This window comes from Urocitellus parryii, chromosome 9 (assembly GCF_045843805.1).
Source record: "Urocitellus parryii isolate mUroPar1 chromosome 9, mUroPar1.hap1, whole genome shotgun sequence".
Taxonomy (NCBI): Eukaryota; Metazoa; Chordata; class Mammalia; order Rodentia; family Sciuridae; genus Urocitellus; species Urocitellus parryii.
Genome location: NC_135539.1, coordinates 129,267,728 through 129,292,642, shown reverse-complemented (window position 1 = coordinate 129,292,642; position 24,915 = coordinate 129,267,728). Strand labels below are relative to the sequence as shown.

Below are 24,915 nucleotides of genomic sequence, written 5' to 3'. Positions count from 1 at the left end.
AACAGGAATGTTCCATATCAAAATGGGATAAAGCCTGGGGCCAGGCTGATTTAGCTCTGTATGATTGATGGTTCACATTTTCTGTGGCAAGGAAGTTAAATTAGTAATTTAGAAAACCTTTTCAAACACTGCTGGTCTTAAATGGAGCTAAGGGAAATAGCCATATAGTTTTTAAGCAGAGCCCACCCTCCCACTACCTTGCCCTGTGGATGATTTACCTGTAGGTAATTGACAGTATGTATTCTGTGCTTAGTGGAAAAGTAGAAATGAAAACACTCAAGACATGTACATTTGATTTATTGGTACAAATTTAGAAAATTTATGCCACAAGCTAACAGAAGATAAATTTTAATACCATCTTTGGTATTAAGTCTACCAGCTTTTGACTATTTTAAACTTGCTACTTTGATCCATTAGTCAAAGCCAGCCAGAGTGATTTACCATCTCAGAACAATTTGTTCACTTCACTTAGAAATTAGAAATGTGTTTTGGCCAATAAATCTAAATTTATTTTGTAGTAGTCATTTTTCTTAATGGAAGTGTTTTCCAGATGTTGCCTAAGTCTAGTCGTCTGGGCTGTCTTCCAATAAATGAGGAAAGTTTGATTTCATAGGTTGTCACTGTTGATTTTGTCTAACCTTTGGACTAATTGGTTCATCCCAATGTATTTGCACTGATATATAAGACTTCCAGGACATTGGAGAAATTCATCTGTCCTTTCACGGGTAAGTGTCAAAGTTAACTTGCTCTGTGGGATTAAATGTGTTTTCATTTAAGGTGCTTGCTTGAGAAAGATTTATAAGGATAGTAGTTGGAGAGTTTTGAAAAGGATAATATTTATGCAATACACCTGTTGGAAGCCTATAAATTCATATTGAGAGTTAAGGAAAAGTCAGAGTAGTAACTCCATAATGTTTATTAAGTTAAATTTTACTGAAGCTGATTATTTTGTTTCCCATTGTAGGATTTAAAGGTTACTCTGTAAGTACATGCTAACTTGGAATAGAGTTTTTAAATAAGTCCATTTTCTATTTTGTTGGTTTCTAACATATTAAAGTGCTAAATAATGTGATTGAGGTGACCTGATGACTTGTTCTGCCTAAAAGGAAATGTAGTGATCAAATATTTTCTATAGAATTCCTCCTGCTGATGAAAGGTTCAAGAATGGAAAGGCTTTATTATTAAACTGCATTTTGAAAGTTACTGAAACATTGGGTATAACACACACATTTATTTGAAGGTGAGTTTAAAGAGCATTTTTCTGATACATTTATTTTATTTCCAGCGAGGGTACAGTACCGGAAGACAACCATGGAGTGGAAAATACTACCCATTTGCTTGTTGCTGCTACTTTCTGTTTTTTTGATTCAGCAAGTTTCATCTCAAGGTACCTTAACCATCAAAAATATTTTTATTTAACAACTATTGATGAGCATTCAGTTTTTTATCTTTATGACAAGAAAAATGAGTTTCAAAAATTGATATTTGCTTGAGTTTAATACTGAGTATAAACTTAAAGTTATGCAAAACATGTAATATATTTGTAAGTGCTTGGGAATTCTCATCCTTTTCTCCTACATAATGAAATCTTTCAGGAAGTTTTGAGCTTTTTTGTTGCTGTTGTTGTGTTTGCAAAGCTGGGACTGGAACCAAGGGCCTAACGCGCATTACACATGTTAGGCAAGTGCTTTACCACTGAGCTGCATCCCAGCTCTGAGTTTTGGTATAAAACAATTTTTGCAGTCATTATTCCTATGGTGCCCCCAAATGTTTAAAAAAATTCAGACATTTTCATGGCAAAACTAAGCTGGAACTCTATAATATCTCCAAAATAACTGCAAAGAACAATATTTAAGTCACATTTCCCCCCTATATTTTGACAAATTTAACTATTCTTTTTTTCCACCAAGAAAATTATTGTAAGTAACTTATTTTGGCATCTTGTAGACCTAGGTATTCTACTACATGAACATTTACAATGTTTCAAGTGGCATTTTATTAGTATTAAGCATTCTTTCTTTCTTATCAGAATTATTCATCCAAATACGAACTGAAGCATCCACAAATGTCATTTTGTATTATAATACTGAACCATTCACAGTCCTCCCCGGAGTCAGTCCTAGATGAACAATTTTTGTTATTCATTTTTAGAGAGGGTTAAGATATATTCAGCTAATCATGTTTGCAAAGTTCTCTAGCATAAGCTTTAGGTGGATTAGTGATAATAGTTCCCAGCTTTAGATTAGCCCCTTTCATTCCATTTGATGTATAAAACCCAAGAGAAGAAAAATCAAGACTCAGGATCATTATTGTGAAGTTACATTTATTCTTTCTTTCTTTTTTTTAATTTTTTTGTATTGGGGATTGACTCCAGAGGCACTTAACCATGAGCCACATCCATAGCCCTTTATTACTATTAATAAATAGTAAAAGCAACTTAGCTTTTTAGTTATTTTGAGTCAGGGTCATGCTAAGTTGCTTAGGGCCTTGAAAAGAGGCTGGCCTTCAACTTTCTATTCTCCTGCCTCAGCCTCCTGAGTTGCTGGGAATGCTCCATTTCACCCAGCGTGAAGTTACCTTTTTAACTTTTTTAGTCTTATTTTTTAGTTGTTGATAGACCTTTATTTTATTTATTTATACGTGGTGCTGAGAATCCAACCCAGTGCCTCACACATGCCAGGCAAATGTACTGCCACTGAGCCACAGCCCCAACCCCATGAAGTTACTTTTTTAAAGTTAACATTTCTTTTCTTTTCCTTCCTCCCTCCTTTCTTCCCTCCCTCCCTCCCTCCCTTCCTTCCTCCCCACCCCCCTTTTTTTTAACCCGGTGGTGCTCTACCACCAAGAACAATCACAGACCCTTTTATTTTATTTTTTTCTTTTGAGACAGGGTCTCTCTAAATTATTGAGGCTAGCCTCAAACTTGTGGTCTTCTTGTCCCAGCTGTTCCAAGTAGCTGGAATTCCAGGTGTATGCCACCATGCCTGGCCAAAGCAGACTTTTCTGGTAAAATAGCTAAAATTCTCATAAAACCTGAACATGAGAGATTATTGCTTGTGTAGGCATAGGTGTGGAATCACTCAGATAAGATGAAAAAACACAAGCAAAACAGGTCTAGGGATGTACCTTGGTGGTAGAGCGCTTGCCTAGCAAATGCAAGGCCCTGGATTCCAACCTCAGTACTGCAAAAACACAAACACAGAAAAGCAAATGTAAGTATTTAACCTGGAGTGATGGCCACTCTGATACCCCTAGACCCCATGGCTCTCTCATAATGGTGTTTCAAGATGCACATTACCTAAATCACCCTTTCCTTTCTGATATAATTGCTTGTTCACAGAAAGTTGCACTTTCTTTTGAATAAATAAAATTAGAATTAGTGGTTGTAATTAATAGTAATAAAAAATAAAATAGACATATCATCTATGAAAATTAATTTTTTCTGGTAAAGAGAATTGATTTATTTCAGAAATCTGCTAGATGTAAAAGAACAATCTTTTGGTGTTGTTTTGTCTGCTTATCTTGCCTTCTCAACCTCTTCTCATTCTTTTTTCTTTATATATAATATATGTATTTATATACATACACTATATATGCATTTTTATATATGTGCACATATATATGTATGCAAAAGTTCTGAGAGTTATCCCACTCTTCATTGTTTATTTGCATATTAAGACTTTAACATTCCTGGATTCTCTTTTGAGATTTTTTCAGTGTGTTGCAACATCTCTCTTTGGATTTAGGACATTGCACCTGCCAATTTCTATTGCAGAGATGGATTCCACTGTTACATTCCTGTGGTTCTCTCTCAGGGAGGCTTTTGAAGTGTTGTTTTAGAAATATTTGAGGATAATTATGCTTTTAATACAGTTTGCCCAGAAAGACTCTGTTCATAACCTTCATATTCATGCCCAGATGCTATTTCAAGGGTTCTCTGTTGTCCCCACTAAAAAAGGAGAACACCTAGCAAAGTGTGTACTGTCCCAACAAGCTTGCTTTAAACTCATCATGGGGAATAAGAGGCAACATAACTGGGTAGGAGAAGCTTGGGTTTTAGAATCTGGTATGTCAGAGTTCAAGTTCTGGATGGGTTGTTTACTTAGAGTGACCATATAATCTATTATCCAGGGATAATAATTAATAATAATATATAATAATAATAATAATAATAATAATAACTCTTTTAAGGGATACTTAAAAGAGTTCAAGAGATCAGTGTGAATAATTAGTTGGTCTTTGACCTATTAATAGGTAATTGGCCTATAATAGATATACAAGTAGCTGTGTGCCATTGAGCAAGTTATTAAAATTTCTGTTTTGCCATTTTATATCTAAAAGGGCTACTAAGACTCTCCTGGAAATGTTTTCATAAGCATTAGAGACAATGTATTACTCTGTACTTGGCCCAGAGAGGCTCAATTAATGGCAGCTTGTGGCCGCTCCCCCAGGAATACTGCGCTTCACACAAAGCCCTTACTTTGCCTGGTTGTCAAAGGTGTATTTATCTTTTCAGTCTAGTGAAAACTAAAGGGACAAGATTAAGGTTCCATGAGATCCACCGTTTGTCATCAATCATAGCCATCATTCTCAACATTTTCTAGTTGATAAAATTCTCCCTCGCCCATTGGCTTTAGCTTCCATATTAGTTCTCTCCCTTTCTCAAAGTGGTTTGGCCATGTTTACCCTAGTATTGTATGATTTTAGATGTACCAAGCTGTGCAGGGAGATGTGGGGAAGGGTATTCTAGAGATGCCATCTGCAACTGTGATTATAACTGTCAACACTACATGGAGTGCTGCCCTGACTTCAAGAAAGTCTGCACTGTAGGTAAGTCCCGTCTCTGCTGTCGCGTAGCACTGTTCCCTGAGCCTCCCCTGTGCCCCCTTGCAGTGTGGCTTTCCCTCTGTTTCACTTCCTTTGCTTAAGTGCCTTTCCCTTCACTTGCATAAATGTCGCGGTCACTGTACCTAAGGATGGGATGACAGCCTGTGATGACCGGGGAGTGGAGGGAACGCCTGGAAATATGTCACTTGCACAAAATTATTTGACTAACTTCCAGTAAAATGCCTTTGTTTTACATAAAGATTTCATACTGTGACTCAGGAGTCAGTAAGTAAAGAGCAATGTGTGATCTTCACTGACACAGGGGTAATTGCTTAGTGAGGGGCCTCTCCATAGTTTCGTCAAAGGGATTCTTGGGCATACAGTAATCTTGTCTACAATCTGACTTTTTTGTATTAACATATTTTTAAATTACCTGAAAAGGACCCTCTTAAATTTGAAACACCAGTGTTTAATGATGAGTTTCAGTTAAAACCCAAAGGGTCTGAATTTTGGATTTTGATGGTGTTTCACTTGAACATATTTTGGGCCATTTTGCTACCAACTTTGAAACACTTCATACTCGATTTACGAAAATTATCATTTTGTTAAAGTCATATTTGCTTTAGAATTTGCATGTGAAGCTGGTGAATATTGTTGTATAGTTTATGTGTTGGGTAAAGAAATGATTTCAGGTAGGCCTTGGTAAGTCTCTGTACCTCCACCCAAGGCTGATTTTGAAATGAGCAGGCTTCTCTTAACATAGTCCACACCATGAGATTAGGCTGAAATCTTTCAATTCCATACCTTGCCTAGTTGCATTATCAATTATTTTTGAGCCTCGACAGTGACTCATTTATATTGAACCAGCTCTTTGGAATATAATCATAAAATCTGAGTGTTCGACTTATTTCAACCTATTACAAAGCAATGGTGTTGGGGGGATGGAAGGAACTCATATGAAAGGTTCCCAGCATTCATATATGTAAATGGCTCAGACAGCCTTAGGGTGTCCCTTAGCACCTTGAAGGACAAGTGACATTTTCCCAAATACCCATATTTCTTTTTCGACTTAGGTTGTCTCCATTTGGGACATCATCCATTGTTTATTAGATGATGTACTTCAAATTCCAAATAAAAGACTTAGAAATGCACCTTTGGAACTCTAGTCAATTATTAGAAGGGAAATGACTACCAAATGCATAAGTATGGCTTTGTATCATTAATTCATGTGTTTGTTTTGCTTTGGGTAGAGCTTTCCTGTAAAGGTCGCTGCTTCGAGTCCTTTGCGCGAGGGAGGGAGTGTGACTGTGACTCCCAATGTAAGAAGTTTGGCAAGTGCTGTTCCGACTATGAGACTTTCTGTGAAGAAGGTAAGCATCATGGTACCCAGCAATGCTTCTCAGTAGTATAGCCAGATCTGAAGCCTTTAGCTTCACTGATGATGTCTAACCTCAGTGCACCTAAGGTCTTGATTTTACTAATGCATTAGCTGCTTAATAATAATTTTGCTCTACAAAGATGAATTAAAGAAGAAAAATATCTTCCAATAACTGCAGCCCCAGATATTGCTCCAGGAGCACAAGAGATCACTGGTTGAGTAATGGAGAAGGCAGAGGTTGAGTGTATAAGCTTTTTTCCTTCTGATGTGGTTCAATTTCAAGTTAAATCAACAGTAATCAGCTCACTTGGTGATTTCTTGTCTCATCCTAATGGTACTGACTCTACAAAATCGACTGTCCTTTGGGCCATCAGTGTTTGAATACATATTTTGGACAAATAAATTTATGAACTAGTTTAAGCCACTATGTTTACAGGAAAATCTACTAAGAAGTTGTTAACTGTCAGTTATAGGTAACTTCCCATTCATTCCTAAGGTCCCCTCAGTAGTTTCTATACAATTGCCTGTGAATAATAAAGTCAATAAAAAGAGATAGTTTCTTTTAAAAATCTTCTTCCCTGGTCATAAGTTCTGAAGGAATACTCTAAGTATAATTAAACCCTCCAGATTTTGCCAAAAAAAAAAATTTTGTTTTAAAATACACTTACCTAATCGATTACTTTCCATGACTGAATGTTTGCTCTTAAACCATACTTTGTTAAAATGAGGATACCTGAAATTAAAAAATAATAATAATAAATGAATAAATAAAAAAGAAAAAGAAAAAAATGAGGCTATCTGTGGAAGTCATAGTGAAAATAAGCATGTTTACATAATCTTATCATTTTATTTAAACAAGGTTGTACTTCCTGCTTCTTTAGAACAGTGGAGAAACAGTGGAAATTGTTAATCAGCAGAGTTGAGGGATATTTTCTAACTGCTCAGTGTTTTCACTGGAAAGCATTCCAAAAAGAACAGAGACAACACCCATAGAATCAAAAAACTCAAAGTTCAGCACTCCTGCAGCTTTCAGAAGGCCCCATGGTGGGAGATACATATTTACTCATTATCCTGATAATGGCTTTGAGACAGAAAATACCTAAGAATTTATTTTGGGTGGAGGATGGAGGGAGGGAAGGTGATTAGAGAGTCCTGAAGCCTTGAGAGAACATTTAAATAAGGGCCTTACTTCATGCCACCAAGTGTACAGTACTTGAGGTCTAGGCAGAACTCATGACAAAAACTGATGACAGCAAAGCCAGTCAACTTCAATTACAGAATTCAAGTGGATGAGGATCCCCACTGAAAATAAAGGCGCCACCTACAGTTTCAGTATTTTGCTTTTAAAAGATGGCAAACTATCCTAAATCTCGCTGTCAAGTTGTTTCAGGGTTTGCTCTAGATACTGCTTATAGGCATCTAGATATCTAGAAATCCTAACAGTTCAAGAACTGAAGGAAGTCATAGCTGTCCAAGTGCTTTTGATGCTATTGAGCTCAAGAAGCTGTTTTGTCCAAGATGGCTAACTGGTATGTGGCGGAGCTCTTCCTCTCTGTGGGATACTTGGCATCTTTGGGTGGGAGAAGGAAGATGGAGAGGGATAGTGGTTCATGGAGCAGTAGAGTTCTGAGATGTTTGGAGGGAGCAGGAGGATGGATCACAGCTCTTCTCTACCAGAGGGCCTCCACTGCTGTTTCCTTACCTTCCAAAAGTCCCTTTCCTTTTCTTCTGGTTTCTATTGATCAAAAATGTCCCAAGTCTTCACTTTTAGACCTGAAAAGAAGAAATGTAGTGTATGTGTGTATGTTTGTGGGGGCAGATAAAAGGTTAAGAAGATACACATGGAATCATTAACACTTGTTTATCTTTGGGAAGGAAAAGTATAATGTTAATGTGGAAGTGCAAAATTTTCATAATATTCATGTAGAACTTTGACAATCGAAAACATTAACTGGCATCATTTGATTCAAATACATATGAAAACAAAAAAAGTATAATTATTATACTCCTCAAGACCATAAATACCCTGCCATCTGCATGTAGTACTATTTTTATAATCATGGAAGGATGGCACAATGGATGAAGCTCATAGAATCAATTTTTTTTTTTTTAAGGTGGGCAAACACCTTCAGAAATCTTGAATAAACATCTCAGTTTGCAGATGAGAAAAGTTCATGAGAAGTTAGCCTATTTGCCCAAGGTCCTAATAGTGCATGCTTAGCACTATTAGGTCTACTGATTCCTGAGACTTTGCTTCTGTTATAACCTACTACAGTTTGAGAATCAATATTTTACAGCAATGCATCCTCAGAATTAGTTGGTTTGGACTTCTCTGTGTTATGGTCTAGAGCCTTCCTGCACTGGATTTTATCAGCATCTACTCTTGAAGCCAGATGCACCCATGCTTTTTACAGTTAGCATTGCTGATGATCATAAACCAGATGTTAACTGACCTGTCTTGCTTGGCCTCAGTGCACAATCCCACAACACCACCACCTTCAAAGACTGCACCTCCGCCTCCAGGAGCATCTCAAACCATCAAATCAACCTTCAAACGTTCACCCAAATCACCAAAAAAGAAGACTAAGAAAGTTATAGAATCAGAGGAAATAACAGAAGGTAGGAAGAAGACAGAAGGTAACTACAGGAGATTTCCTAGATGAAATAACCTGTAGTGTACCAATATAAAGTATTCTCAGAGGCTAATCTTAGGAGTCATGAAAGGCTCATTACATTTTTTGTTTACTTGCTTTAAGTCAGTTTAAACCAAAGTATAAATTACCAGGCATTTATCTATATAGTCTTTTTATGTTTACCAAATCCAGTAAGGATCTAGGTTAAAGTTATAAGAAGGAATAAATCTTGCTGTAAAAAAATGGGGGAAAAAAAAGGAACCCATGATTTTCTTTGCAGAGTAATTAACTCCTGAGAAATTTTGGCATATGTGGGAAAGTTGAAAGTCATATTGGTAGTGAGTGGATAAACCCAAGGCACCTTGCTTTCAACAGATGAATTAAAAAGCAGTTGATCATATAATAAAGGCAGAACACAAGCATGTAGATCAGTTATCAGCAGTTCTTACTGTATTTGAACTGGCAACTTTTTTTTGTTTTGTTTTAAATCATAGTTGGTGTGATCAAACTTTTTATTTTATAGAACATTCTGTTTCTGAAAACCAAGAGTCCTCCTCCTCTTCTTCCTCTTCCTCTTCAACTATTCGGAAAATCAAGTCTTCCAAAAATTCAGCTGCTAATAAAGAATTACAGAAGAAACCCAAAGGTTTGAGCATTGATAAAGATCACAGACTATATCAATGCCATATTAACAATAATTTTTAACAAGTAATGCGTGTTAGTAGAATGAAGATATTTTCATTATGTGGGGGTGGGGGTACAAAACTTCATAAAAATAATTTTAGAAAAACCAAATGAATACTTCCTACAGGAAATTAGTGCAAAGCAGCTAAGAAGCCACTCTTGAAAGCAAAAGCTAAGGAGATGCTGTAGCAGTGACTGTGGAACCACAGGATGGCACCAGAGATGACATGTTGTACTAAGATTCCTGTCTACCGATAGTTTTTCTTTCTTTCCCTTCCTCCTCTTTGTGTTTTTGTGTGTCCTCCCCCAGCTTTATCTTATTTAACAAACATTTTTATACTGTTTTAAGTGTTTTACCAATAATCAAGAGCCCTCTTCCTCCTCTCATAAACCTCTTCAGAAAAGCAATATATTGTCCACATTTTACACATACTCTTCATTTTCCTAATAAATTATATCTGGATGATTTTTTCCTAGAGAATGTGCTAAAGAATAGGCTCTTATCTCCTGAAAAGAGATTGCCTCTGTTCTTTTCTTTGTTATTTCCTGAAATTCTAAAATATGTTCTTTCTCTAGGAAATACTGAATTTTTAAACTCTTATTTCCTAGGTGGTTGTGAAGCATCCTCTTTAGCCAAATAGCCAGATATTTAGTCTTTGAGTCATTCCAAGAATAGAAATGCACAGAGTAGAAATGCAATACATATTTGTTAAATGGAATTCATCTCAGTGAAGTGCCCTTTGGCTTTGTAGTTCTCCTGTTGGGTAGCTGCTTTGGGAACTCCTTTTTGCTGCTCTGGCATCCTAATCTCCTCTTTTGGGACTGTCAAGTTTAGCTGAGCAGGGGAAAGAGAGCACTAATAGCTAGCTCTATATATGGGAACAGGGCTCAGCAGGAACGTATGGGAAGAATGAGGCCCATTCCCAGAGGTGAGTGCAGAGGCCTCTGAGTTAATGGGTGTAGTGATACAAATTATCTGAACTAGTTTCCCAGGGGGAAAGAGCAGCACTGTGTAATGAGCAATAAGGGTGGGGGTGGGGAAAGTGAAGAGAAAGAACATTAATGTAAAAAGATGAATTAGTATTACTGATCATTTTGGTGACTTCAGAATGGCTTCAATCTATTCATTTTCATTCCCTAAAGTAACCCCCAAATGTATTTTGAGCTGGTTATAGTGGCACGAGCCTATAATCCCAGTGACTGGGGGTGTTGAGGCAGTGAGATCACAAGTTTGAGCCTAGTTTCAGCAATTTAGCAAGACCCTGTCTCAAAAATTTTAAAAAAGGACTGGGAATGTAGCCACATACAAAAAGAAAAGCAGAAGAGAGGTTGAATATTACCATTTTATAATAAATTATAAAAGTTAGCAATATGTCCAGAAACACACAACTAGTCAGTGATAAGGATCTTTATGTCACTACTGAAGGGGAAAAGAAAAAAAAACTTAAAAAATAACAAGATGTATGTTTTTTCCTTAGTAAAAGATGACAAGAAAAAACCACCTAAAAAGGAACCTAAAAAGGAACCACCAGTTGTGGATGAAGCTGGAAGTGGCCTGGACAGTGGCGATCCCAAGCTCACCCCAACTCCTGACACTCCTACCACTCAAAGCAATAAAGTTACCACATCTCCCAAAACTACAACAATAAAGCCAGAAAGTCCTAAACCCAGTCCTCCGCCTAACTCTGATACATCCAAAAAGACATCTTCCACAGCCAATAAAGAGACAACAGTTGAAACTAAAGAGACTACTGTAACAAACCAACAGACTTCCACCAGTGAGAAACAGAAGACTACTTCAGCTAAGGAGATTCGAAGTGCAGAGAAAACATCTGCTAAAGATTTGGCACCCACACCCGAAGTTCCTGCTAAACCTACACCAAAAGCTGAAACTACAACCAAAGATCCTTCTCTGACCACCCCCAAGGAGCCTGCACCCACCACCCCTAAGGAGCCTGCACCCACCACCCCTAAGGAGCCTGCACCCACCACCACTAAGAAGCCTGCACCCACCACCCCCAAGGAGCCTGCACCCACCACCCCTAAGGAGCCTGCACCCACCACCCCTAAGGAGCCTGCACCCACCATGCCCAAGGAGCCTGCACCCACCACCCCCAAGGAGCCTGCACCCACCACCCAAAAGGAGCCTGCACCCACCACCCCTAAGGAGCCTGCACCCACCACGCCCAAGGAGCCTGCACCCACCACCCCTAAGGAGCCTGCACCCACCACGCCCAAGGAGCCTGCACCCACCATGCCCAAGGAGCCTGCACCCACCACCCCTAAGGAGCCTGCACCCACCACCCCTAAGGAGCCTGCACCCACCACGCCCAAGGAGCCTGCACCCACCACCCCTAAGGAGCCTGCACCCACCACCCCTAAGGAGCCTGCACCCACCACGCCCAAGGAGCCTGCACCCACCACGCCTAAGGAGCCTGCACCCACCACCCCTAAGGAGCCTGCACCCACCACCCCCAAGGAGCCTGCACCCACCACCCCTAAGGAGCCTGTACCCACCACCCCTAAGGAGCCTGCACCCACCACCCCCAAGGAGCCTGCACCCACCACCCCTAAGGAGCCTGCACCCACCACCCCCAAAGAGCCTGTACCCACCACCACTAAGAAGCCTGCACCCACAACCCCCAAGGAGCCTGCACCTACCACCCCTAAGGAGCCTGCACCCACCACCACTAAGAATCCTGCACCCACCACCCCCAAGGAGTCTACCACCACCAAGGAACCTGCACCCACCCCTCCGGAGGAGCCAGTACTTACCACACCCAAGGAGCCTGTACCTACTACACCCAAAGAGCCTGCACCCACTACCCCCAAGAAGCCTGCACCCATTCCTCCAGAGGAGCCTATACTTACCACCCCCAAGGAGCCTGCACCCACTACCCCCAAGAAGCCTGCACCCACTACCCCCAAGAAGCCTGCACCCACTACCCCCAAGAAGCCTGCACCCATCCCTCCAGAGGAGCCTGCACCCACCACCCCCAAGGAATCTGCTCCCACCACCCCCAAAGAGCCTGCACCCACCTCCCCTGAGGAGCCTGCACCCACCTACCCCAAGGAACCTGCACCCACCACACCCAAAGAGCCTGCACCCACCACCCCCAAGAAGCCTGCTCCTACTACTCCTACGACACCAGCTCCAGCTACCACCATGGAGCTTCCCACTACCTCCAAGACTCCTGCTGAAGCAACTCCTGAGTTTTCTGCAGGACCCACACCAAAAACTCCTGACAACAGTGCCAAGGAGCCCACTGTACCAACAACCAAGACTCCTGAAGTGACAACCGCTGCTGTACCTAAGATTACAACAAAAGAGACAGCAACCACAGCAGAAGAAAAAACAACTGAATCCGAAATAGCAAGAACCACCATGCAAGTAACACCCACCACTCAGGATTCATCATTCAAAACTACTACTCTTAAAACACCACCAACCGAAGAGAGTAGGAAAGAACCCGAAGAATCCCCTGGACCAGAAGACACAGCTACTGATTCTAAAGCAACAACTCCTAAACCCCAGAAGCCAACCAAAGCACCCAAGAAGCCCACCTCTACAAAAAAGCCACCCAAAGCACCCAAAAAACCCACTTCTACTAAAAAGCCAAGCTCACCAAAAGGGAAAACACCCAAAACTACACCAACTCCCCCCAAGACGACAATACCACCTACCTCTCCAAAAGCCATGCTCCAAACCACCACCAGCCCTAAGCAAACTCCAGACTCAGAAACAGTTGAAGTTAATCCAAATAATGAAGATGCAGAAAGTGACGGAGGAGAAAAACCACACATGATTCCCAGGCCTCCTGTGCTAACTCCTATAGTTATCCCAGGCACTGATCACATAGTGAGAGGACCCAGTCAAGGCATCAGCTCCCACTCACTGCTTTTAGGTAATAGAATTACTTTCATTTTAAAAACTGGTAATATTAATTTATATCTATCTGAACTAGAATGCCCTAATTTAGTATTACTCTGAGATACACATACTATCTAGAGCCCCAAACTTTTTACAGTTTCCCTATAGGTAAGCAGAGGAAAAATCCAAGTAAACTTACCCAGTCTTTAGAAAGTCAAGTAATAACCTATGGTTAGGAATTTGGCACATCCTCCTAAAAGTACATAGAATGTCAAAAAAATTTGAGGGCTGGGGATATAGCTTGGTTGGTAGAGGGCTTGCCTCGCATGCACAAGATCCTGGGTTCAGTCCCCAGCAACACACACACACACACACACACACACACACACACACACACACCAAAAAAAAAAAAAATTTCGAGTCTATAAAGAAAGTACAATGCAAAGCAAAAATTCTTACTTCCTTTTCCAAAACAACCCAAAGAGCAATGACTGAAAACATCAGTTCAAACATCCAATAAATGCCTAATTTATATGAAGACCAAGATAAACTTGGGCTGAGGTTCTGGCTCAGTGGTAGAGTGCTTACCTAGCATGTGTGAAGCACTGAGTTCGATTCTCAGCACCACATACAGATAAAATAAAGGTCCATGAACAACTAAAAAATATTTGGGAAAAACAAAGCAAAACAAAAACCTGGCCCAGCCTGGCACAGTGGTGCATACCTGTTATACCAGCTGAGAAAGGCTAAGGCAGTAGGGTTGCAAGTTGAAGGTTAGCCTTAGCAATTTTTTGAGACCCTCAGCAACTTAGCAAGACCCTATTCAAAATAAAAAAATAAATAAAAAAAGAACTGGGGATGTAGCTCAGTGGTAGAACACTCCAAGTTTAATCCCTAGTACCAAAAGAAAAGAAAAAAACAAAATCAAAAATCAAAACAATTCAACAAGATAACCTGGCCAATCCTGGTTCAAAATGTTTCTTTTTTTTTTTTTTTTTAATAGTATCATCCTTAGGTAAGATGGAATTATAAAACATCACCTTTTTTTCCTTTTAAAAACAATTTTTAGTTATTGATGGACATTTATTCATTCGTTTATCTGTATGTGTTGCTGAGAAATCGACTCACACATGCTAGGCAAGCTCACTACCACTGAGCTAGCCCCCACCTTTTTTCACTTTTGAAATGTAAATACCTCAAACTGCTTTTTAAGAGCTTGGGTAAGTAGGAAGCAATCCTGTGACAGAGGATTTGAAAAGAACATAGTTTTCTCATTCAGATTACTTTTCTGCTTATTTGTTTTAGATGATACCAATTTATGCAATGGCAGACCAGTAGATGGACTGACTGCTTTGCGCAATGGGACATTAGTTGCATTTCGAGGTGAGCTATGTACATACTTCTGTCTCTTCCTATTATTTTAATAGTTACAGCATTTAAGACAGCCAAAGTCTTGAGAGAGTACTAGTAGGGTTGAACTTTCTAGAGGGGAACTTGATTGATAAACCCACTTTCACAAAGTGAGAATTTGGGAGTAATATCCCAAATATTGGATTAACAAAATCAGACACATGAAGATGTGTGGATACTATTAAGATTTTTCCTACTGTTAATATTTAAACTTCAGATATGAAATGACATCAGGATTTGCAGGCTTTGCTCTATCTTTAAAAATAACATCTCACTTGTGATGCTTTCAAAGGAGTTTTACTCCTTGTGAAAGAGTACCAAGAGAATAGCAATTACTATGTTTTCTGCAGACCCCCTGCTAGTCCAGTCTTCTTAAAACATATATAGATTAAATTTGAAAAGAAGCAAATCATACATAGAAGTTATGGAAATTTTAGAAGTCATTAAGTTGTTAATCCTTTAATTCTAAAAGATAAAGACACTGAAATCCAGAAAGGTGACTTTCTCTTTAAGTTACAAAGCCAAAAGTCTCTTTCTATAAAAACTATAAAACTGAAATATTTCAAAGCTTAAGTTAAATTTCAGACTTTAAGAATATTTCTACTTGGAAATATTTTAATAAGTCCCTTCTGTATCTTATTATACTTTCAGTCAGACCTATTTAACATAGTCTGTTTTTCTTTATGATTATCACTAAAGTTTTGAAAATTTTGGTTTATTTGGGGATATTATTCAGCACATAAGTTGCCACGTCTTTTTAAATTTTAGGTCATTATTTCTGGATGCTAAATCCATTCACTCCACCACCTCCACCCCGCAGAATTACTGAAGTTTGGGGTATTCCTTCACCCATTGATACTGTTTTTACTAGATGCAACTGTGAAGGAAAAACGTTCTTCTTTAAGGTAACAAAACTATACTGCTACAGAATCAGCAAATAGTAACTGCAGTTTATTACAAGGTAAATCACCTTAAGCTCCAGTTCAGAAGGGTTCTTTTATTTTAATGAACAGTTCTATCATCAAAATAACACAAGCTTGATATTATTAATGGTATTCAAACATTCAATTAACATCTTCTCCTTATAACTTAAATTTAAGAATGAGTTAAACATAATTTGCTCTTTTAAATATCAGGATTCTCAGTACTGGCGTTTCACCAATGATGTGCAAGATGCAGGATATCCTAAACAAATTGTAAAAGGATTTGGAGGACTAACTGGAAAAATTGTGGCAGCTCTTTCAGTAGCTAAATATAAGGACAGGCCCGAATCTGTGTATTTTTTCAAGAGAGGTATGTATTATATAATTGACAAAAATTACGAAACATTTTAAAGAATTGATTATTACTTAGTATTGTCATTTATTACTGAGCTTACTGTCAAAAGATATCTTTAATGGCTAGAATAAAATATTTTCAATGCAAAGCTAAAAACTGAGGGCAGTAATAAGTATTTAGATCTCTTGACATGCACAATGTAGTTCATCTGAGTTTTCAGGTCACTGAGATAAAGAACATCCTCATTTACTTTTGGTTAGTTTACTTATTCAACATGTATTTCATGATTCAGTGACTGTTTTGCCATTACTAATATCTAATCATATATTTTTTTAATGAAAAACAAGTTGATTTCCTTCATGCTACAAAAGCTCTTTTCCATCTTTTTCTGGGTGGATTAATATCAACTTTACATATTCTATGGTTTTCATATTCTGTATGGTTTTCTGATATACAACAGGTGGCAATGTTCAGCAGTATGTTTATAAACAGGAACCTGTTAGAAAGTGCACTGGAAGAAGGCCTGCTATAAATTATTCAGTGTATGGAGATGCAGCACAGGTCAGGAGACGTCGCTTTGAACGGGCTATAGGACCTCAAACTCACACCATCAGAATTCACTATACACCTGTTAGAGTTTCTTATCAAGACAAAGGTAACGTTTTAACTGTTTAAAATTCCTAAACCTGAAGTAGATGCACTAGTTCCTTATAAAGTAAACCTTAAGAAACAGACCACATTGCCCTAATAATGTAAGTTTATTGATGCAAAATATATCAATTTGCCTTAGTGAATAATCAAAGACCAGTTTATTCTTTTTATGTGAGGGCAAGGAAAGCAGTTTATTCAAGTTAACCATAGTGTCATGTATGAAGTACATCTTACCAAGAGCATTCTATACAAATCTGTAATCCTCAAGACAATCTTAAAGGTAGATTATATGCCTATCAGAGGGCAAAAACTGAAGCACTGAAATTAACATCTCACCTAAATAACAGAGCTACTCAGTGAAAACAGATAAAACCCTTTGTTTGTCAAGCTCTTAGACATTGCTTTTTAGATATTGCTTTTAAATCTGACACCTTTCATTAAAAATGCAGGTACCCTCCATAATGAAGTTAAAATGAGTACGATGTGGAGAGGACTTCCAAATGTGGTTACCTCAGCTATAACACTGCCCAACATTAGACGACCTGATGGATATGACTACTATGCCTTTTCCAAGGGTAAGTCCTTAAGGAAAATTTTAGCTGCTCAAGTTGATCTCACTTATGAAAATATAATTAAAACACCTAGTGCACTGGTGACCGAAGATGATATAATTCTTATTCTAACTGCTGTTAAGGGGAGATTTTTGCTTTAATTTCAGTTAAACTGTGATAGGACTGAAATCCAGTTCTACTCTACCCTTTGTGATGTTATAACATATCCAATTACTTGGGTAAAACTGATGCCTAAAACAGCATTCTACTTCTATCATCTGGAACATTTAACAGATGCCATGAAATAAGAAGGACATTCTTGAGAAACTAATTTTATTTTGAAAAGCGCAGAAATCTAATTTATTCTTCTTATGATTCTATAATATGAATGGCATCAGAATGTATTTTTTTTAGTTGTAATTGGACAAAATACCTTCATTTTATTTATTTTTTATGTGGTGATGAGGATCGAATCTAGCACCTCACACGTGCTAGGCAAGTACTCTACTGCTGAGCCACAACCCCAGCCCCAAAATATATTTTTTAAAAAAGGATAAAAATAATTATTTTCAGAAAAACCGTATTCTTAAATGCTTATTTCAAAAAGGAGAGTTGAACACTAAATTAATAAAAACATTTCTGATAGTACAAATGTTAAATGCTATATTTTGAGTCATCAATACAGTTTAGTTCATATATATTCTTTTTAATTAAAAAATAATTTCTCTTTCATTTAGATCAATACTATAACGTCAATGTGCCCAGTAGAACAGCAAGAGCAGTCACTACTCGTGATGGGAAGACCCTCTCCAAAGTCTGGTACAAATGTCCTTAGACTTACAGGCAAAGGAAGAGCCATCTAATTAAAATGAAGAAAAGGATGATCAATTTTGACATTGAAATACATTTTATTAATAAAGAGTGTTGAGATAAGCATACCAATTTAAATACAAAAATGTTTTTCAACTCGACAACCATTACACTAAAACAGATTGACAATTTTATTCACAGGAATTATAGTTTACAAACAATTTAATTAATATTTCCTCTATTTATTCCTCCTCTTCCTCCCATTGCATGGCTTACACCTGTAAAAGGAAACAATAAGAAAGAAAAAGAATAAAAAAAGAGGAATGCTTTAGAACAAAATTTCCTTTCTTTTTCTTTTTGGTACTAGGGATTGAGCCCAAAGGGTGCTTAATCACCGAGCCACATCCTCAATTCTTTTTATTCATTATTTTGAGATAGGGCCTTACTAAGTTGCTTAGAGCCTCACTAAATTGCTGAGGCTGGCTTTGAACCTTTGATCCTCCTGCTTCAGCTCTTGGGCTGCTAGAATTATAGGAGTGCACCACTAAGCCCAGCTAGAACACAATTATTTCTTCTTCTTCTTCTTCTTCTTTTTTTTTTTTTTTTTGTGGGGGTAGGTACCAGGGATTGAACTCAGAGGTACTCAATCACTGAGCCACATCCCCAGTCCTATTCTGTATTTTATTTAGACACAGGGTCTCACTGAGTTCTTAGGGCCTCGCCTTTGCTGAGGCTGACTTTGAACTCAAGATCCTCCTGTCTCAGCCTCTCAAGCCACTAAGATTACAGTAATGCACCACTGTGCCCGGCCAGAACACAATTATTTTCATTAAAGTATCTAAGCACCATGGATATAAAACTGTTAGTCCCACATGCTTAGTGGAAATCATTAGAATACTTAGATTAATATTTTAATGATATAATTTCAATCTGATAGTTAATCAGAAGACATGGAGATATTAAAATTTTACATTTTTGACTAACCACAACAAAGACAAAAAGCTTCATTTGTTGTTCAGCATAATTATTTTACGATATAAAGTAGTGATGTTACAAATGAACCCTATAATACTAGATTTTTCAAATCTGACTTCAGACTTAAGGAAGAAATCAACAAAGAATAAACACACATTCCATTTTATTTCTATGGTACATATATCTGTCTAAATTTACCTCTCTGTCTGTTAAACTGACGACCTCGGACACCTTGTCTCAGTGTTGTCTGAAGTCTCACTCGTCTGAAAGGCTTTGGCTGACTACTGCTAGTATCTAAGAAAACAGAAGAAAAGCATATTAAAAAAACTTGTTAAATTTTTAAGAAAGCAGTTACAATGGCAAAAAAGTTACTAAATAAATACATGGATAAAGATGTGTCCATTAGCTTTCAATATTTAAGTTTGCTTTTTAATAACAAAGGGACATTTAACAAACAAAAAATGTTTAAGTAAAACAAAACAAAGCAACACCTCCCCACTAAATTATAGTAAAAAAGAAAAGGTCTGACTTTTTTCATTCATACCCATCTATCAGACATGGTAGTAAATGCAGGGAATACATTGTAAAACAGAATGTAAGGTGCTGCAGAGACAGATCATTATTAACACAACATAAGTCCTGTCTGACTCTACTCTTTTTTGAATACCTTCAATCCAATTATCAGTAAATCCCGCTAGCTCAATTTAAATATATATCCTAAATGTGACTACTTCTCACAAATTTACGTCTGTAATTCTGTCCAACCCATCTTTCTTTATCCTGAATTACTGAAATAGCCTCCAAAATTTCTCCTTGTTTCTGTTCATTGCTCATTTCAGTTATATACTGCAGCCAAACTGACAGTCGATCACACCATTACTCTATGTGAAGCCCTTTGGTAGTTTTCTATACCTGAGAATCCCAAGGCAATCACAAAGATCAATTTGATCTATCCTCCTCACCGCACTGTGTCTCCATTCTGACCTCCTTGCAGACTCTGAACACATCAGACACTACTCGATGTCTTATAAATTTTGCATCTGTGATTTATTTTGATCTCAGAACACTCTTCCTCCAACCACTGCAAGCTTTGATCCCCTTCCCCCTTTTTTTTAGGTCTTTACTAAAAGAGACACTTTCTGTGAAATTGCCTGGAATATGGCACACACTCAAATATTTGTTGACCAAATGAATAACTGCTTGGATGGGGAAGTACAGTTTACATTATCAAAGAAATTTAAAGACATCCTAATTTCATAATGAACAACATATTTTCTCAGAGAATGCAATCTTAAAACTATTATCAATTCTACTACTGAGAAAAAACAATTGTTATAGATCATCAAAATATAATTTGGGAGTCCAGAACCTCAGTAATTTTGTTAATTATGACAGCTACATTTTTTTTGAGTCTTCTGAGTACAAAATATTGATTTGTATAATTTACATACATTATTTCTAATTGTGATATTTCACAATAAGACATCCAGAGATTTAAAGCAGGTTTGCCATAAAATTTGGTGTTTCCATGGCAGTTTCAGGATTCCTGCTTTATATAAAAAATTTAAAATGAAAATAATCAAGGTGGATAGAGTATTATATTTCTTAAATAATACAGGTGACTCCCTGCCTGAAAATTTTGAGATAGATATGCTAGTATAATGTATATATAAGAGTGAAATCTGCAGAGCTGAGCTTCTTGAATTTGCATGCAGGCTTGTCTATCACTTACATGTGACTTTGAGAAGTTACTCAATCTTCCTGTATCTCCATCTCCACATTTTTAAAACAGTGGGTTTTATACCACACTGGATTGTTGTGAGAATCAGAAGAGTAAATATTTTTAAGAGACTTAGAATACTGCCTGAAACATAGTCATTGCTCAATAAATGCTGTTTTTTTTAAAAATTACAGAAATACCTTATTACAGAGAGATGCATAATCAAAAACATAAAAAGCCAAACTCTGTAACCGTTTACTCCAGTAAACTTCAAACATATTTTCTAAAGCAACAAAGCCCCCACCCTTCAACCATCCCTATCACAGAACAAACAAAAATGAAGCTGCTGGTTCAAACAGTGGTAGTAGGTCTGGAGAACTTGTCCTTAGCACCCTCTCCAGTACCTATGTCCCCTATGCCCCTGGAGCACTTCTAAGAGACCCAAGGTTTCTATGGAACATTATGGTGAAACGTGAGTGCGTCCATAGTAGCCATGTTTCTGATTATCAATGCTGGCATACTAGAATAATAACAAATATAAACCAAGTTCCCTTTAATGATAATAAAGTTGTACTGTAATCAAGAGCAGTGACTTACCTACAGAAGAGCTGGAAGGAGGATCCTGGCTGGTGGAAGGGAGGTCTGACTCATCAGATGCCTGCACAGGTTCTTCTTCCTGCTGACTATCAATTTCTAGGCCTGCTTCTGAACTAATACTATCAGGAAAAAACAAAAAAACAAAAATTGATTAGAAGACATAAAATGAATTCTGGAATGTTTCCTAGACTCTTTTTGATATAGTTAACCCTGAGCTCCTAATTAACTAAAAATCACAGATTCTGTTAGTAGTCATACATATTTTTTAAAGGAAAAATGAGCTGTTTTCCTCATTCTTTTTTTCACCAAGACAAAGGCATGTTCTAATTTTAGTTTTTGTTTTTCCTTTTCTGAGGTGGGGGGCAGTTAACAAGGATGTTTTATATATTTTTTTTTTTTTTTTAAGAGAGAGTGAGAGAGGAGAGAGAGAGAGAGAATTTTTAATATTTATTTTTTAGTTCTCGGCGGACACAACATCACAACATCTTTGTTGGTATGTGGTGCTGAGGATCGAACCCGGGCCGCATGCACGCTAGGCGAGCGCGCTACCGCTTGAGCCACATCCCCAGCCCGATGTTTTATATTTTTGACACTTAGCTCTCACATTGATAATCAGCATTGATAATCTATTATATAGATTTTGACAAACCCCAAAATACTTTTTAAGGAAAGCAGAGTACTAAAATAATTCACAAGTCATAAGTTTTATCAATATACTAGTAAACCACCATGGGCTGTCATTCAGATAAAACAGGTTATGGGGATGGGAAATTCTTTGCTCAATGGCTATAATTCCATCTTTCTATCTCATTCAAAAAACAAGTGAGGGAGATAGAGTGAAAGAATAACTTGAATCTCCTCCAGTTTCATCATCTGCAAATATTCTTACAGTTATTAGTAACAATTTACCTGAGAGACATCTCTGAGGACTGTGTGCCAGTGCTGAGAAATGCTGGGTGAGATGTAAAGAACATGGGGCTAAAAATCAAGGCTTCAACTCTACCTAGCACCAGCTGGTTACCCAGGAGTACAGCCTAAGCAAATATATTTTCACACAGCTGAGTCTGATCTTTACCATTTATATTAATGGAAAAGAATATTTTGCAGGAATATTGAGTAGATTGGAAATGACATATATAAAGTGGCCTACTAGAAGTATGGAGTTAAAATTAACTAGTGCTCTCAGTAGCATCTGTAACCTCCTGATAATCGTAGAGATTAACACAGATCTGTATTATAGACTAGACTTGTCTTATCTGAAATGTTTCAAAATAAAACAAAGTCCTTGTTTTTCCTCAGGAAATCTGGGTTCTACTTCTTCTTATGCTTCTGACCATGAAGTAGTTGACTTTTTTCCTATTATAAAGAACTAGGTTTCACCTTGAAAGTTAATTTGTCTAGGCTCCTTCCATTAAATTACTCTACTTCCTTTGGATTAAAAAAAAATACGTGCCATCAAATACTTCCTTTGTAAAGCCTTCTTTATAACTGATGTGTTAAAAATGTTGTAATGTCTTGAAAACTACCAGAAAATCTTTAAATTTTATGAAACCAGTATTTCAGACACCAAAGTCTAAAAGCTCGTAAATAAATAGAATTATTTGAGAGCCCACTACTAAATGGAAAGTGAGTCATTTCCTAATATTCCCAATTTTCACAGAAAGACTTCTTTCTTGGAGAGCAATTCAAGCAGCTATATTAACAGAAGAGTACTAGTACTTTTAAAGAAATATTGTTTTTATTTACATTATGCAATTTTCAGGGAGATAACGGTCTTAAAAATTGCCTCCTATAACAATCTCTAAGTTCTAAATATACTTTTATATCCAAAATAGCCTTTCAAAATATGTGATTCAGTTAATTTTTTTCATGTAGTAAAATGATACTGAAAACTGAGCACAACAGATGGTTTCCTGGCTAAAAGAAAGTAAACATGTAGTCCAGTGGTAAGAGCACTTGCCTCGAAGGTGTGAGGCCCTGGGTTCAATCCTCAAGTACCACATAAAAATAAGTAAATAAATAAATCTGGATATTTGTGTCCATCTACAACTAAGATATATATTAAAAGAAAAAAGTAAACATAAAAATGTAGTGAATTTAAAGCAAGGCAAAAACAACAAAACAAACTTTTACCCTTCAGATTCTGCTTCCACAAATACTTCATCTCCATCATCACCAGCTGCTGTTTCGTTTGATGTAGATAAAGTGCCCGTGGATGTCGTCACCATTGGAACAGACTGAGAGGCATGCTCTGAAGCATCAGAGGTTGTACTCTCAGTAAATACAGTCACTTTAAAAAGAAAAGGAATTAAGATCTTAACTTTGTGGCATATTACATTTTAAGCCAAATATGCTTCCATGTTACCAATAAAACATAAAATCTACTAATCTGTCTTTGATATCTACCTGGGGCTGCTACTTGCAGAGGAGTAGTGGGAACACTTCGACCACCAGGTTCTTCTTCATGAGCTAGGAAGAGGGGTGTTTCATACATTCCTAAACCTGAAGATAATTCTCAGTATTAATGAATGAAAAAAACATAAAATTGCCAATATAACAAGTATCTAGGAAAACAAAAACAAGAACTAGCAGAGATGCAAAACTTTGTAGAAGCTCACAATCTAATCATTCCATCTAGCAAAAGCTGAGCTCTCAAAATTTTAAATACTCTATAAACACATCCATTAAACTCCCTAGTACTGAAAGTACCTTTAAACAATTAGCCAAAAAAAGAAAATATCTACTTTGCTAACACATATTTGGAACAGTTGGCAAACAAATTCATTTAGAGGTCAAAAGCACAGAAAATTAAAATATAAATATTTTCAAACTTCTGATACGACTTCTGTCAAAAGACAGAATTATGACAATAGATTTATTTGGAAAAACAAGAAGTAATGCAATGGTGACTAATGAAAATGTATATATGTATTTTATGAAGGAAATAGTAAAGTATAAAATAGAAAAAAATAAAGTATGTCATGATATGAAACTTTCAGAATAATACTTCTTGACAACCACTGATGTTCTCACGACAAAAATATTAACTATTTCAATTTGGGAATTTTTAATGTTCACTTGATCTAGATTTGATTTAAAAAATTGGTCCTATGACCCAGGCGCAGTGGTGCATGCCTATAATCCCAGTCTGCAGAGGCTGAGGAAGGACAATGGCAAATTCAAAGCTAGCCTCAGCAGTTTAGCAAGTCACCAAGTAACTCAGATCCTGTCTCTAAATAAAACACAAAAAAGGGCTGGGGATGTGTCTCAGTGGTTCAGTGCTCCAGAGTTCAATCCCTGATACCAAAAAAAATTAAAAATTAAAAAAAAAATTGGTGCTATGTTCTATGTATGTTTTTATAAAAAGAAATAAAAGATTTTAATAACTATATTTTAGGAAAAAAGCTAATGTTGTGTCTATTAGAATACATCTCATTCCTTTTGTCATTTTTGAAAGTTGATTCTTATTTTTATTTAAAAACCATAAGCTCAAATAAATATTGCTTTATAGTGAAATATTTAATGAAAAA

The 24,915-nt window shown here is 37.2% G+C and overlaps 2 protein-coding genes across 3 annotated transcripts in view; one reads left to right on the top strand and one right to left on the bottom strand.

The window, feature by feature from the left end:
- Positions 1-1,291: 1,291 nt before the first annotated feature.
- On the top strand, positions 1,292-18,139 carry Prg4 (proteoglycan 4). 2 transcript variants are annotated; one of them, XM_077802886.1, is made up of 10 exons: positions 1,292-1,387; positions 4,708-4,830; positions 6,078-6,197; positions 11,001-13,427; positions 14,699-14,776; positions 15,572-15,708; positions 15,940-16,096; positions 16,542-16,736; positions 17,182-17,307; positions 18,021-18,139. In XM_077802886.1, exons 1-10 carry the CDS (start codon positions 1,312-1,314, stop codon positions 18,116-18,118), a joined length of 3,537 nt encoding a protein of 1,178 aa, XP_077659012.1. In that variant the 5' UTR covers positions 1,292-1,311; the 3' UTR covers positions 18,119-18,139. The 2 variants fall into 2 exon arrangements, with proteins under 2 accessions (XP_077659012.1, XP_077659013.1); XM_077802887.1 differs by lacking the exon at positions 4,708-4,830.
- Positions 18,140-18,207: 68 nt separating this feature from the next.
- Positions 18,208-24,915, bottom strand: part of Tpr (translocated promoter region, nuclear basket protein) — a 60,203-nt gene continuing 53,495 nt past the window's right edge. The window contains exons 47-51 of the mRNA XM_026392822.2: positions 23,792-23,887; positions 23,519-23,675; positions 21,386-21,504; positions 19,267-19,362; positions 18,208-18,371 (exon numbers count right to left, since the gene is read on the bottom strand). Of these exons, the coding sequence (XP_026248607.1) occupies positions 18,316-18,371; positions 19,267-19,362; positions 21,386-21,504; positions 23,519-23,675; positions 23,792-23,887 (524 nt within the window). The 3' untranslated portion in view covers positions 18,208-18,315. The remainder of the gene's footprint in view (positions 18,372-19,266; positions 19,363-21,385; positions 21,505-23,518; positions 23,676-23,791; positions 23,888-24,915) is intronic.